This window comes from Ambystoma mexicanum, chromosome 13, assembly GCF_040938575.1.
Source record: "Ambystoma mexicanum isolate Mex_15411 chromosome 13, UKY_AmexF1_1, whole genome shotgun sequence".
NCBI lineage: Eukaryota > Metazoa > Chordata > Amphibia > Caudata > Ambystomatidae > Ambystoma > Ambystoma mexicanum.
Genome location: NC_090938.1, coordinates 425,697,944 through 425,714,587, shown reverse-complemented (window position 1 = coordinate 425,714,587; position 16,644 = coordinate 425,697,944). Strand labels below are relative to the sequence as shown.

General features: G+C 39.6%; 1 protein-coding gene across 2 annotated transcripts in view; it reads left to right on the top strand.

The window, feature by feature from the left end:
* The window catches only part of PRR29 (proline rich 29), a 566,376-nt gene extending 551,618 nt beyond the window's left edge, over positions 1–14,758 (top strand). For both annotated transcript variants that reach the window (XM_069634035.1, XM_069634036.1), the window contains one exon: positions 14,159–14,758. In XM_069634035.1, the coding sequence (XP_069490136.1) occupies positions 14,159–14,190 (32 nt within the window). In that variant the 3' untranslated portion in view covers positions 14,191–14,758. The remainder of the gene's footprint in view (positions 1–14,158) is intronic.
* The last annotated feature ends 1,886 nt before the right edge of the window (positions 14,759–16,644 follow it).

Genomic DNA, 16,644 nt, shown 5'->3' with positions numbered 1-16,644 from the left:
TTTATTTACATTTATGAAGCGCTTTTGCCAAATGGCTGCACAAAAAATACAAAAAGCGGATATAAACGAAGTAGGATATATGCAGGCGAACAATCATGAGAAAAAAATTAATTCACAAGGAGCTTAGAAATAATTTTAAATAGAGGAAAAAAACGAGTTAATGAAGAAGTAGATGGATCGTAATGGGGAGGGGCGTTCCGAGGTTTAGTAGGTAGAGCAAAAGAGCGAAAGCTAGATTGCACACAGGGTCAGAAGAAATGAAGGCGAAGAGTGAAGAGAACACGGAGAAACACAAAATGATCCATAAGAGGAAAGATGGGGGCAAACCCGTGAATACACTGAAAAACAATATGGAGAAAAGAAAACTGAAGATGAGGGAAAGGAAGCCAAGTAAACCCAGAATAAGAGAAGCACAGTAGTCAAGAGGAGGATACACAGGAGTCAAGAAGCATGCAATCAACTGATTGAATGTGGAAGCTAATCTGGGCTATTTTCCATATACTTTGTGGAGTTGGTCGCAGAGTTCTAGCTGCAGTCTGCTACAAGTTACCTGCTACGTTCTTTCTTCCCTGTTTTACTCTCATCTGAAGGAGGAGGAGACTCTTCAAAAGCTCCACTTTCCCGCAGAGTTGGTTGCAGAGCTCTAGCTACAGTCTGCACAGTCCGCGAAGGCATTGCAGGCTTGAGTTCCCGCAGGTGATCGCAAAGGTGAAAAAGTGCGACTGCACACCCCCCCCAAATAATAAATGGAGGTAGAGGTGAGTTCGAACAATTGCATTGATGCAGACAGCTGCCACAACCTTGGATACCTGGTTTCTCCCACTGCACCAAGAAGACGTGGATCCCTCATATGTCACCTCTGCTCCAGACTTCGAGTACGTAATTGAGGTGAGTTTCTCGCAGCGCCCCTGTTGACTATCAAAGCGCTACTATTAACATACAAACAGCAAGCACCCCGCAAATACTCTGGGGGAAAAACCAAGGATTCTTCAGTTAGTACATTTCAGCCCTTCATTAAACTGGTTGTGAACACGTTTAGGAAAATCAACAGACTAACAGCTACAGAAACATCTGTCGGGGTTTATTATGCAGCCTCGCTCAACCCAGGGAGTCTTCCCCCCCCTCCCAAGCAAGTGGGGCACAAAAAAGTACTGTTTTTTTAGTTCAGTTTGGAAAGCCTCCAACCTGTCTCACACCCAACCCCAACAAAATACCCAGTGTCACAATGGACCAGGAACCAGGCCGGTGTGTAGTAAGACTATATATGTATTAATTTATTGACTCAAATTTGACAAACAGACTAACATCAGCCACCAATGCTGTGGCAACACAAGAATGAAAATGACTTCCGTAATGGCACCAACACAGAGATAATATTAAGATATGCAGTCACAATTTCCCACAGCTTTCTTTTCAAACCACTCACCAATACAGAAAAAGAACAATTCAAGACACACAGTGATTACTTATTTGGTTATAATACTTGTCTATCCCAGCAACCCCCACACTCCAAACATCAATTAGACGTGGTCCCTCTGAATTGAAGGCCAGTGGCAGGGAGCGGGAACACAATGGGAAAATCATTTTGGGTCTTGATAGAAAAATGCACTCTTTGGAAACGGGATTCAATGGTGCAAATCGTTTTGCACTTATTACCACGGATGCAATATTAGGGAAAGAAAAGCAATGGGAAAAATCGTTTGCAACACTTAAAAAGAACAGGCAGGACTTTGTGGTTTGTGTCCGAGCACAGTGGGAACTAAAGGGCAATTTCATTTTTTTTTCACCACACATGCATAGGAAATACAAGGCTTCACACTTCAGATTTAAAATAAATAAATGGGGATCAGTGGGGAATTTCGTTTGCACCCTGCACACTCACTTGGAAACAGGGTTTTGGGATTAATTCCTTTGAATTCAAGACCCCCTTTTCTGTACCAAAGTCATGGGTTTTCTTACAAATAGTCAATCAAATCTTTTTGTCTATACAGGCTTGAAACACACTTGGAGGAGCTTGTTTAATTTTGTCCTTCACCCTCACACCTCTTTCAAATCTCTCGGAATCATGGGAAGGCCCACATCATATTTTTTCTTAAATTCTGTGATGTATATCACACACAAATCATGTTTGTATGGTTCAAAGGCGATTTCTGTCACCTTTAATAAAAGTCTGGAACGAGTGTTGTAGCATATACAATGTGCTCTTTATGCAATACATTGTATTTTTCAATTAATTAAACCCTGCCTCACAGGCCTCACACACTTTCATAGCCCACCACCTTTTTTTTAAAGTTTCATTTATCCTTAAACATGTGACCAGCCAGATTCTGGCTCATGTTTATCTTGGCCTATCCCTCTTTGGCTTCCCAAGGTTCCTAGCTATAGCTTAATGCACATTTTATGGGAGTTGTGACCTCAATATCGGTTCTGCCAAAAAAGAACAGGCAGGGCTTTATCTATTTCCACCCTGGTTCCCATCTCGGGAAGTGTATATCTTTGTAGTTTGGAGCAATGAACCTGATTGGTTGTTGACAACCAGACCTCCCTCTCCGGGACAAGCAGAGGAAACGTCTTTAAGTTTAAAGGTTCAGTTCAGTCGAAATGCCCAGCTGCATGTACAATTCTGCAAGAAATGGTTTTTAACTCGCACACAATTAATTTTACATGAAACATTTTATAAGTCCATGTGTAATGTATTTCTTTAGTTTCACAGTTGCAAAAGACATGGTTATCACTTCTGGATTGTCCATCCACAGGCCAGTTATATGAGAAAACCTTGTTCACCTTGAAACCAATTGGGCACTTCTCTTTGCATACTGTCATTTGGGGTGAGGAAAGGGAAGCTATTTGATTTCTTATAAATACAATAAGCTTGGTTTCACTTAAGATTTCTGGACCACAATCTGGTATTATGTAACTTTGATGCCACATGCTGCCATTTCTTTGAATTTCATTTCAAATGGTGGCTTTTCACAGTCTATGAAACCCTCCTTTCGATCACATGCCTTTCTTTTTCTTTGCTGAAATGCATTGCACATATCTTCTCATTTTTGAACTTCCGAGCACACTTTCCTTCATTGGAGACTTAGGCCTGCTTTTAGTTCAAGTAGGCTCATGTCTGACATCACCATTTCTGTGCTGGCTTTAAACTTTAATGGGACCCCACCTTAGCCAGTTTCCTTCAAATCACTCTGGCATCTTTATTCATGGCATTCAGGGGCTATATTTTACCCCTCAAATCAGGCAGCCAAAAGGTCCCTGATACACAACGTAATGTCGCCAAATGGATATGGCGCCCAAGAGGCCTGTCCATCAGTAAACCTCCATACCATCAATGCTTTCACCATGGGAAAGCCCATCAGCAAGAGAAAAAATTATTGGACCTGGAAACCCAACTAAGTGAAGGAGAAAAGGACGAGATGCCGGACATCTACAATCGACCAAATGCTGGAAAAATGTAAGGCTCAAGTAGAGCTGTCGGAAAAAGATCACACAGTCGAAAGGCCGGATTATTCGATAATGCTCAGAGATTTTATTGAATATAGAAAGCAGGAGTAAAAAATACATTCATAAATCCTCATTCCTACGATAAAGAAGTGGCTGTGAATAAACGTCTATTTAAAGCAACTCTTAGAAACCTAAGAGGTAATGGATCGCAAGAAACAGTCAAAACTGCACTTATGTTAAAACAGTAGCACTGTAAGTGGATTCGGTTGAGAATCTACATAATGGCACAGTGAGATGCAGAATTAATGCTCAAAAACATCTCGCCAAAGAATACTCATGAAATATGGCACCTTATCAAGTCTATAAATACACCACCAATGACACTGACCATCAATGCAGTATCTGCGGAAGCCTGGGTAAAACACTTCACCATTTTATTCACAAATGACCAACATACAGAGAGAAAGGAAGAAGAAAATATTGAAAGCATAGATCCATGGACTTTTAAGACTACTAGGGAATACATTGTGGATCTAATTAAAAAAAGTATCAATTCTCGAGCCCCAGGCCCCAAAGGCATGACTAACGTGATGCTAAAAAAAACCTGGACCTGTGGGCAACGTTCCTAAGTGAACTATTTGAAAATATAAAGAAGGCCAAAAGAGTTGCATTATCCTGGAAAACATCTGTTGTGGTACCAATTTCTAAAAAGGGGAACAGGTCAGACACAAAAAACTACAGACCCAATAGCACTCTTGAATGTAGCAGGAAAATCTTTGCTGCCTTGATTCTCAAAAAAACAGACAAATTGGTCCACCAAAACTAACACCTTTGATATGCTACAAACATGAATTTTTAAAGCATGAACAAGCCTGGGAAAACAAAAGAAGATTTACCTAGCATTTATACACCTCGCGCATGTTTTTGATACCATAAACTGTGCTAAACCATGGTCCAAATTGGAAATCTGGAACTGCCATAAAGATGTGAGGAAGGCCATAGGTGACTTGAACTCCGGAACATTGCTACGAGTAAAACTAACACAACGAGCTTGCTCTCACAACCTATACCAAACGGAAAAGGGCTTAAAGCAGGAATGTCCCCTAGCCCCGTGCCTCTTCATCTTGTTCATATCAGATGTCCAGAAGACAATGGACAGGGTCAGGACCTTTGTACCCAAAATCGATGGTTGGAGCATAAACCGCCTACTATATGCTGATGATTTAGTCTTAATACATCAGACCCCAATTCGGTTTAAGACAATTGGATGCTCTACAAGACCATGTTAAATCAAATGGTCTAAAGATCAATCCGGAAAAATCAAGAGTCATGGTAATTGGACCAACACGTGATGCTAAATTGCGCAAATACTCGTGGTTCTTAAAGAACCAAAAGTTATCCAAAGTAACCTCATTGGTCAACCTGGGGATATGTCTTAACGCAAGTGTGAGGGACGCACCGAGAGAATTATTTTTGCGGAACAAGGCAAAAAACTTGGCATCACAAGCCATGCTGAGACAAAAAAGGTACTGCTGATTCTCACTGATACCATTAATTTCCTTATATCGGATGAAGGTGATCCCAATTCTGATGTATGGAGCTGAATCTTTTTTTGCACTACCCGAGAATGAATGGCCGGCATTAGAAGGCATCTTTTGGAGGACTGTCCTTAACATACCAAAAAGCACACCATTACAACTGATTCAAATGGAATTGGGCTTAACTTCACTTTACGCAATGGTGGTATAAAAATCTTTATCGCTTTTAAAGGAAAATTATATCAACAAATCGTCTGAGAGGCTTCAAAAAACAATTCATACAGGCTCTGATATTGAAAGAGTAGAAAGACTTCTTTGTGGCGATAGTACAAAATCTGCAGCCATCCAACGAGACCCTGACAATGAACCCACTTTGGGTCAAACAGAAACTCTGGAGGCAAGACTGGATCGACACACAGGAGCAGAGACAATCGTTTAAGCTGTTTAAACAAACCCCACCAGAAACGAGAGCATATAATGTCCTACCCAAGTACCTGCAGAAGTTTCTAAATAGCCACTATTGCACTCAATTTCTGCGATTCAGATTGAATCTGTACCCGATGCGACAAATCCTGAGAGCAAAGACTTGCTGACCTAAACAGAATGAAGAATGCAGATTGTGCGAACTGCGAGACTCTAAATGAAGTGTTGCAGCATCTGGTGCTGTTCTGTCCTATATTTACTAAGCTCAGAGCAAATATCCTGGGAACATTTCTCCAAGCGCAACCGTCGCTCTTTGTGGATGAGTGGTGGACTAAATTAATGCAGGGAGAAAGATTATCACTGACCATAGCACTGATAACATTTTTAAAAGAAATGTGTATCCTAATAGAAGCATTGAAGTAATCGGATATACTGATAACGCTTTAACCTACAGACACAAGCCTTTTAAAGAGCATCAACTGTGAACTTATTGATCTTTCTGAATGTAAGCACAATCATTTTGGAGGTCATGAGCAAATAATTTAAGCCAAATGCTTAATAAAATAATTAAAATTAATATATATATATACTTTTGGAGTCTCTTCTGGAGCTAGTCATCTACTGTACACTTGTTCGCCTTACTTGACTACTGGTGATTCCCCTTATAGATTTCCAAATACTGGTGATTCCCTTTATAGATTTCCAAAATTGTGAAATGTCGTCATTCCTTCTCTATCCTTTTGATGTTGCCCAGCATGTTGATCTGAAAAGATGTTCCTCATACCCCTCATGTGTGAGGGTCACCTCCATCCCAAGGGAAGCGTAGTCTACCCTCTTAGCGCTGTGGCAGATTGAGTGGCAGACAACAATGAGTATACTGGATGCAGGGATTTAGAGACAGTGCATGAGTATCTCTTTACTATTGAAGGTGAGTCTTCTGCTCTCCGGAAACCAGCAGGTGTGCTATAGTAAGCAATTATGCAAGGACCTACTATTGGAGTCTATATATATATTATTATAATTGGTTATTTGTAATGTGAAAGCACAGACCCGGGGATGGAACGCCGCTTCGTCTTGCTTCCAAGGCGATCACGTTGCCCCTGAGCTATTCTACTGAGCTTCATCCCTTTATAATTTACCCCAGTGTTAATGATCTACACTAATTGTCCCCAAACAGTTTTCATTAGAATACCAAGAATATGCACTTAGAACGTCTCTAGAGCTCATAGCACTTATAAACATATACAGAAATCTGACATGCTTAGGTGATATTTATACATATTTATGCATGTATTATTTGCTAAAGACAGTAAATAATCATTAGACATAGTACAATTAATCTATAACTTAATCCCATTATAATTGAAAGTACAAATGAATACCAGTTGTATGTTTTTGAAAAATTGTACTACTCTGCACGCACCCATTGCACAGGTCTATCGCGGAGAGGGAGTTGTGGAAATTGATTTTTTTACAGTGCGACCTCTGGTGTGGTCCGCAGAGCCCTTTTGGGCAACTGGCCATTGGCGAGGGGCAGGAGACGGGAGAAAGAAGGGGGAGTCAATAGACTCTGCTTCATGATAGGCTGGACTTACTCCCACTTCTGGTGCCTGTGGCATTAGTTCTGAACTTTGTCCCATAATCTTTTCTTGGGATATTTTGTATTGGTAGCTCTGTCATGGCCCGTTGGTGGCTGGTGACTGCAGATCCTTTGATCTTTGAGCCAGTTGCTCACATCAGGGCCGTATATTTGAGCACGTGTCAACCGGCGACCTGAGCTTGGTCTCCTATTCCTATTTTTTCCATTTCTGGTGTCTGCGGAGTCTGAGCCAGTTTGGGAGTGGGAATCTAATCTAGTTCTGCCATTGTGTCCATACTATTGGAATCTACATCTCACTGAACCTATTGTATAGGTGCCTTATTGCATTACTTTATTGCATTACTATGAAGCTCAGAAGCAAACTTAAAGGTGGCAAGAAGAGGAAGAATGATACTAAAGATGTGGATACGGCTGAAATTAGCACACAGACAGCGGTTATCAAAGATAAGAAGATTACTGATTTTTTTGGTGACCAAATGGCGGTTGCACAGATACATACAGAACCGTTGGAGACTGTTATACCTTCTAATGATGTGGCATGCAATTCGTCAGAATTTGATAATAACAGTTCTCTGTTGACCATTGACGGACTTTCCTGTTCTCCTCGACTCACGGGTCTGGTGGACAGCGTAGCTGAATGCAAAACACAAGATAATGTATCTCTAGGTTCTAACAATGATTGTGTGAAATGCAATATTGAAACTAAACTGAAACATCTGGAGACTCAATATACTACAACTGGTTTTGCTTTTAAAAATTCTGTTAAGGCTGTGTTACACCATTGTCTTCCAAGTGAGAAACAATGCAGATGCACTTAAGTTAATGTCCAAAGGAGATCCTGTCTTTGATTTGGTGGTGAATACTCAGGGTGAGAGTATGCTGGGTAAACTAGCCACTACTGCTTTGGTTAATGCTAATTTGGAATCTACGCTGGTTGAAAGTATGGCTGGTAGTGATTGTGAGAGTGTGGATGGATGTCATCTATCCAAGAGAGAGAGGAGAAGGCAGAAAAATCTGGCAACGAAATCAGAACTGGACAGGGTTGTTGCAGTGGCTGAAAATATTGTAAAGTTGGTGCCAGATGGGCTGAATCCCACCTCCAAAAGAGGCAGAAAGAGAGCTGCAAAGAAGGCAAAAAAGTGTGTTCTGAAGGGTGGTAATATGACCAACTGGCTGACTGGCTCTCATAAGCCTAAAACGAAGGTCTCCAACCCACACGGTATCCCGGTTTTAGGGGGGTCAGCTGTTGTACCTGTCGATAGTACTTTTGATACATCTGATACCTCTGCTGATAGTAGTGATGAAAGCGATGAGGAATCTGCTGAAATTGTTGTGCCTAACAAGAAATCTAAGGTCAATTTTTCCCAGGTGGTTAAGGAATTATCTCCGAAACTATCTGTGAATACTGAGAAATCATCAATGGATCATGTACCAGTATGTTCCAGGTTGGTGTGTCTCCCTAAGAAACAGTTTACTATTTCAGGCAGTACAAAGAAAACTAGAAAGCCCATAAATCGAGGAAAATTGCTTGAGATTTGTAATGCTCAACTCCCTTTGAGAATATTAAAAAGCGGGGACTTTAAGTTTGTAGAACCCTGCCAGGGCTAGTTTAGTAGCGTCCAGTGTTACTCGGAAGCTGTGGCATGTCTTGTCAGAGATCATAAGGATGAGTTGAAAAAGTGTGGATATGTGCTTGATGTTAATGAAGACAGAGTTTACCTATTGCCCAATAAGGGTAATTCTGATTATGTCAGAAATTCTGTCCAGGAGAATGTCCAAACGGTGGGTAATGATGTAATAAAATCCCACTGGGAATGGCTGTTCCTTTTTACCTTTAGTCCAAAATAATCATTGAGATGACACCACTATAATATCGTGGAATACAAGAGGACATTGTCATCTTTTTGCTGAAATTGGCTCCCATGACCTCTTCTGTAATGCTCAAAGTGTTCTCATACAGGTAACTTGTCTTCTGCAAAGGGCAGTATTTGATGACTTTACTGCATTTCACAACTTAGCAAGTAAGGGTGACAAGGGCAGGCCTTTTGGAGGCATTTTAACCTTGGTATCTAATGCAATCCACTCCTATGAATGTATACTGGCCTCTTCAAATCCCAATATATTGATGGTAGAGATGCATTTGAATAATGGGAGGCGAATCATGCTGGTCAATGTATATGACCTACCAGGCAACGATTATACTGTTGCTATCCAACAGAGTATTTATGAATGTTTGCTTGATAAATGCATTTCTGATGGGTTGACTAAAATAATATTGGAGGTGATCTCAATTCTAACATCTTGCTATCTAATATGGGAGGAATGTCTAAAGCGGAGAGGTGGATTACTTTTATTAAGGATATGGAATTACTTGTGCTTAATGGAAGTGTGCATGATAAACTACCACTTGTAGTACTTGGTCCAATGATCGGTATGCATCTACGCTTGACTTTATATGTATGAGTGACAAGATGTTTGATAGCCTTACAGGCTTTCAGATATTGGAAAATGAATTTATTGACCACTCTTTGTTACAATGTACGGTTATGCTTGATATTAGGTCTGCAGACATGGATGCCACGGGGGGGATTACTGTCTCTAGCCAAGGTAATGGGATCAGATGGTCAGATGGCAATTTAGCTAGCGCTAGAAAATTGTGCGGTGGAACAACTTTTGAGAAATTGCTCACTTGTTAAGCTGATAACATAGTTAGCTGGCTATCCAAGCACCTACATGACTTTATGCCCAGTGGAGGGAAGCTTATACCTACAAGAACACCCTAAGTCGAACGAGAGTGTATGATAGGGTTATAAGAGATATGAAAAGAGGGATGCGCTGAAAGCTGTGTGCATGTGATTCCAGTGGGCTGAGTCCTGAGATGGTGTATAGTGAGAGGAGAAGGACCAGAAATACATACCGAAAGGAAATCAGATGGTACCTGGTCTCTGAAAACCACACTAATTGGCAGTATATGGTCCATCTCCTCATTGATGGGAATACCAGGAAATTCTGGGCTAGCTTTAGATCCCTTGGCAATGTTGGTAATTCAGAGCTAATGTTTCCCATTGATAGCCTTACCTGGTTGAGGTATATTGCTAACAAATTCAAAGGTGATACAACTGTCCTGGTAAAGAGACCTATATCTAAATTGACCATCATGCGGGGAGATATTCTAAGGGTAATTAAGAATCTTAAGTCCTCTGGAGCCCCAGGCCCTGATGGCCTCTGTAATGTCATCATAAATGATAATCCAGAGGTCTGGTCCAGTATACTGGGGATTCTATTTCAGAAAATGATTGATACAGGTGTCATGCCCAACTCCTGGAAGATGTCGCACATAATTCTGGTATATAAGAGTGGCTCACGGAATTTACCTGAGAGTTATAGGCTCCTTCAACTTACTGACGTGTCCAGTAAGATCTTTTGTACCCTAATTCTCCATGAAGTTACTAAATGGATTGATAGTAATAACATCTTAGATGAGGCTCAAACTGGCTTCCATAAAGGGTGTTCTACTAGAGACAACACATTTATAGTAAACACTCTTATCAAACAGGCTAATGGTAAGTATAGGCTACCTCTGTATATGCTATTTGTTGACTTCTCCTCGGCTTTCGATTCAGTTGAGCGCAAGAGGTTGTGGTCGAAACTCAAGTTGCTCAGTATGCCTCCTTATCTCCTGTATGTCTGTAAAATGATCTACGATGAAAGTATGGCCAGGATTCGTATTGATAATGCGGGTGCACTGTCTGAACCTGTCACTATTGCTAAAGGTGTAAGACAGGGCTGTACATTGGCACCAACAGTGTATAATCTATTTAAGGCTGATTTTGGTGGAATCTTAAAAGAAAAAATGAATGGTTTTCCCAGAATTGGTAACCACAAAATTGGGTGGATCTGCTATGTAGATGACATTATAATATTTGACAATACTTTTAGTGGAATCTGCAATAGCGCAAGTGCCATCTGTGAATATGCTAATGATAATGGTTTAACAATCAATTTGACCAAAAACCAATTTATGGCAGTCGGTCACAACAGCTGTAAAAAGTCAGGTATTCCATGCTCGCTGGGTGTGATAAAGAAAGTAAACTACTACAAGTATTTGGGCTACGAGGTATGTGGTGAACAAGGAAAAATTAACCCGTTGGTACAACAGAAAAAAAGATCTAAAGTTATGGCCACACTTACCACCGTTATGTCCTTCTTAAAAAAATGGCTGGCTTTAGTCTGTTGGGTATTACCAACATATATAAGCAGAAGTTAGTGGCCATGTTTTTGTATGCTTTGGAGACATCCTTTTCGGACTGGTCTGATTAGGCAGATGTGACTGAAGGCATTATATGGCGCAGATTGCTTGGTCTCACCAACTATACCTCTGTTCATGCGGTTCAGCTTGAAATGGGGCTTCTATCTTTATCCACCCAAATTGACCATAATAGAGCTAAGTAATATGTGGAAATTAAATGTGCTCCCTGGGTACCTTGTTGTATATCCTCAGGGAAGGCCTGGAGGGTGGTTAGATGGAGGCCCTGAATAAATTTAAAGAGAAAAATCTGTAACTTTTTGCTAAATTTGGTTGGACACCTAGATGGGATCATGGTGAAGAGGCGGTGTTAAAATCATTGAACGATGTCACAGAGAAGTGGCACTGGGTTGTTAGTCATGATAAGGTCTCCACAATGAGTTCTCTATGTACAGTTGCTAAGATGCCTTTTACATTTAAAAAGCCTCAAAGATCTCTTAAACACATGCCCTCCTAGACTAATTATAGAATATTCCTAGATATCAGACTTAATCGTCTTAATGTTTTGGGGGTGCGGGGAACATGGATTAATCTACCTGCAGAGAAAAGGATCTGTAGATTATGTGCAGACAATAGCATGGTGGAAACAGCAAGACATGTACTTACCTGCTGTCAGAAGATGAGATCTATCTATGATAAATACTTTGCCAAACTTGACCTTGACCAAGGGTATATTGAAAGTGAAAACTTTTGGCTGAGGTGCCTTTCTGGGAGGAGTAATTTTCTGGTTATTGGCATTAGCCAGATTTGGAAGGTGGCAAATGAATGTCTACGTAAATTTGAAGATGAGGTCAAATTGCTAATGGACCTTGAGAAAGGAGCTGAATTGGGTCCTACTCTGGCATTGTGTGTGTAGCAATGATATTTTGGACATATGGATCTCATGTATCCGTAAGGTTATTTTGCTCCCCTTTCTATACTGTTCTGTTTCTGGCCACCATTTTAAGTTTGTGCTGATTTCTTTTCTTGTATTGCTGAATCTAATGTACTAAAATGTGTTGGCTTTGTAGTTTTGTATTGATGTGTCTGTTTTAAATTTGTGAAAAGTTCTATGAACTAGAACACAATAAAAAATGTTTAAAAAGATTAGGCGTAACCCTTTCATTTCCAGGTGCCCCAATTATTGCAAAGGTAACCACAGAAGTGCCCTAGTCATCTACAGTTCCTGTAAAAGTACCATCTCCACTTTAGAGCCTGTAATGTATTTGGTTGTTTTGGGGCCCCATAGTGATGTTTGCAGGCACATGTTACAACATTTTGGCCTTCCATTTGCCAACCACTGGTGGGTTGGTCGGGGGAGAAATGTTAGAGGTTTCATAACTTCTCATGAAATTGCTTGTGTGGACTTTACTTTGCAAATTGCTGGTAAGTACTAAATGTTACAGTATTGTGATGGGTTCAAGTGATTGGGCTTTGAGTGCATTAGAGGAATTTAAAGTGATTGAAAACAAATAAATCTGCCTGCTTGTTGAAAAAATATATGAACAATTAAATCAACAGGAATGAAGTTAAAAAGGTTTCTATACGTGACTTACTGTGCTCTATGCAGAAGGAAGTGACTTTAACAAATGCCTCCTTTATTGCAGGAAAAAAAACAAAATTAATGAAAAAAAGGGTATAGGACTAAATTAAATGAAACAAATTCTCCAAATGACTACTGGTTCTCTGGGCATGAGGCAAACAGACACTGATTTATGAGAATAAAAAACAATGGGAAAACACTGGATTAAAAGACCTGAAATGCCAAACTCTGTTTTAATCTGCAACTGGCTGAAACAATCACTTTTACAGAAACGGGCGAAGTGGGCAGGAGCGGTTTGGGGCGTTGCTACTTGACTTTTTAAAAATTAAGTGTTACTGTTCCTATACTTTTATTTTAAAAAGAAACTATTTTAAAATTCAAGTGTTGGAAGAAGTTAAAACTTGCACTCCAGTGCACTGCACGGAATGTTCCCAGTTGTTTAGGGGTTTGTAAGGCGCATTGGAACGGGGTGTGGTGATGGCGTTTGTGGGGTGAGGAGACCGGTCAGCAGGTAACATAGTTCCACTTCTACATTTCATACACTTTGACCACTGTTTTACAGACGCTTGTATTACTCTGGAAATTAACTGGTACAATGAAAGGGTTTATCTAGCCAAAAAAATCCAAAAGGGCATCCTAAAAAAATGGTTGCTTTCTTTTGGAATGAAAACCAAACATGAATGAAGTGGAGACATACAATCCTGCTTAACAAATGCCTACTTTGCGCAATGTTATTAATTTAAGTTTAACACCAGATTGTTTCTTTAATGAAAAACCAGGCCGCTTCTGGTATTCGCTGTGCACCTGTTCTCTTAGCCATACATGCACTGATTGTTTTCTATCTCTTAGGATAAATTAAGGCCAAACTTTTTTTCTTAAATAAAAAGGGGTCAAATGCAAAATTAAAGTCCAGTTTTCAAACTGGATGATTGTTGGAAAAAGGTTGGCTGTTGATGTAAACAGGACATCTCAACGTCTGCTCCGTTTGCAATGCAAGTAATCCAGAAAAGGACGGTCCTGTTTCAGTTCCTAAGCATCTTAAAATTAAAATGCAAATATTCTTAGCTACTAGAGCCACTCAAATTAGGATTAGAAGGTTTCTGGGCATTTCGAGTTTCAGCTTCAAATGGTTTCAATGATTCTAGCCGATTCTAGCATTCATTCATCAGATAGGCTCAATTAGGATTCCAGGCAATTCACCCACCCCGAGGGAATCTATCTTGCTGTGCACTCCCAATTCATCTCAGCATCTGACGTAATTGAGAAACACGAGAAGAGTATGTTTAGCCTTTAAATCACTGTGCTTTTCTCTTTATTTTCAGAATATTATGATTTTGCTAATGGGAGATTATGAAGATGATGCTCGCTTCCTGCCAGGATCCCCTTTCTCCACTGCACGATCAATGGCTTCCCCTAATGGATTTATTCTGGAGCATCTTTGAAGATCAGTCACCGGAACCCCTGTGTCCCCACCCCCAGAGCACACAGTAGTATCTATGGAAGGTTTCATGGTGTCTCTCTAAGGCATAAGAGCTGCCCATTGTATTTCCTCATCAAGGGTAATTAGGTAAACAAACTATACCTAGAAATATAGCATGCATCCTGAACCCAATAAAAGCTATAATCTCCAAAGAAATGTTTTATCCCAGGGCCATGCTCTCCTTCATCCGGTTTGCTAATTCTTGGTTATCTCGTGCATTTTCTTAGAATGTTTTTACTTGTGCATTAGTTTAAATGACAAATAGAATTTGTTAAATACAGACATACAAATCTTCATCTTAATTTGTTTAGTATTCCTTCTTAATTAGTAATAGTTTTACAGTGTCTGAAAGTTCAGCCAGCTAAAGGTGTTGCAGGGCATTTTGCAGAGGATAAAGTTTAGGTATCTGTTTTGAAATTAAAAAAAAATATACATTTTTGAATGGCTGTTTTATTTTATCAACGTGTAATTGATGTTCATAAAATTTGCTTACACACAACAAATATGATGGATCAAAGGATTTTTCTTCGCTAGGCATTGGTTAGATTACCATATAATAAAAATGTAGCAATGTTTCCTAGCTAGAGAAATGTCAGCCCTCATAGACATCTACTTTAAGGGGCTTTCTTGGTGGGCTAGGTTTGACTCCAACTTTTTGATGGATTTGCAACGGGAGGCGCGAGAGCCTCCAGATGGAGTGGAGTTCAGCTGCCAGGTATGTTGGTGCACCATTTATCAAGCTAAGATCATACTTGTATGTGACCTCAAAAACGTGTCCCCAATAAAGTACTACAGTTAACAACTAAACTATTGCACTACTCAAAAATTCAGTTAATATGTATTCTGTCAAAATCTTAATGCAAAAAATCAGATACAATAGAAAGTACATAGAGATGAAAATATGCTTCAAAATATAACCTGAAAGGAAATCAGAGAACATATATTTTTTTAAGTCAAATTACAGAAAGTTTTACGGTTCATCATGATTTGAAAATAACATTAAGTTGGTTTAATATACCGAGTTGGATGCAATGAATCTTCCTTTTAGGTCCTTGGAAGGCAAACCAGAGTGTAACAGTACAGGTGTGTTGGCACATCGATTATATTTCAATGCAACTTTAGCATATTTGGAAACTCATATTGATGGCTATGATGAATGTTGTCCAAGGTGTTGGTAATTCATACATCCACAGTTATGGAATTATGTCAAACATTTGTTTTGAAGGGATACGCCATTTTAACCTGGGAAATTGTACTCCTCTTTACAGAAGCAAAATATTGTCACTGTTTTATATGCCCACATGTTGCCATACATACACTATCAGTGCAGCTATATTTAATTTAGATATTACAGTAACAGATAAATTAAGGAAAAAACACATTCTTGTTTATCTTTGCATGGATTGGATGTCCCGTCTGCCATTTTGAAATGGGATTTCAAAAGCAACTATCGTTTTATTGTGTTTAGGTAATAGAGCTCATATAGTTATTCCGTGTACTCCTCTTCATTACACACACACACAAACACACACACGGATGCTTAGATGAACATTTTGAAAAATACATATAGAACTATAAGTAATTGCATCATGGGTACTTGTAGGAACAACCGCATGCTTTTGATACTTTAAATGGCAGCAAATTCTGGATTTGGTTTTCTGCAGCTAAATATGAAGGGATGCCGCACACAAATATTTTGCAAGCAATAAAAGTTGACAAACATTTTATAGCGTGCACAGGAACCTTATACTGGTTTTAATAAATGAGATAATTTACTTTAATTGGTTGTGTTTACATTTTTGGGTAAGAATTTGTAAATTATAAATATAAAATAAGACCACTGTCATTATGGTGAACATGATGAACCTTGCTTACATTATAGGACACAGATATACTATAGATTTACTAAATGAAGGCACAGAGCTAAGATTAGATAAAACGTGAGTACTTAAGACTCCCATACATGATATACATATGAGAAAACTTAATTTCACATCTGATTAAGGTATGATACGATAGGTTATTTATAGCACACTTAATACCCAGGGGTTTCTTAGCATAGATCCGGGGATCGAACCTGTGTTGCTCTGTGTCGTCTTGCTTCCAAGGCGAGCGCGTTGCCGCTGAGCTATCCTCCCGAGACAGAAGTATATTATCACTGAGCTTCGTTCAAGATTTCATTTCTGTGTGACGCTGTGACTATGTTTACAACCTGTGATTAGAAATTAAATAGTGTGGCATCTGTTTGTAGACTTAGGAGTGGAAATGTTACTTTGAATTATTATTATTTCAGCGAGAATATTTGATATCTCCTCCTGAAGGAGGGTC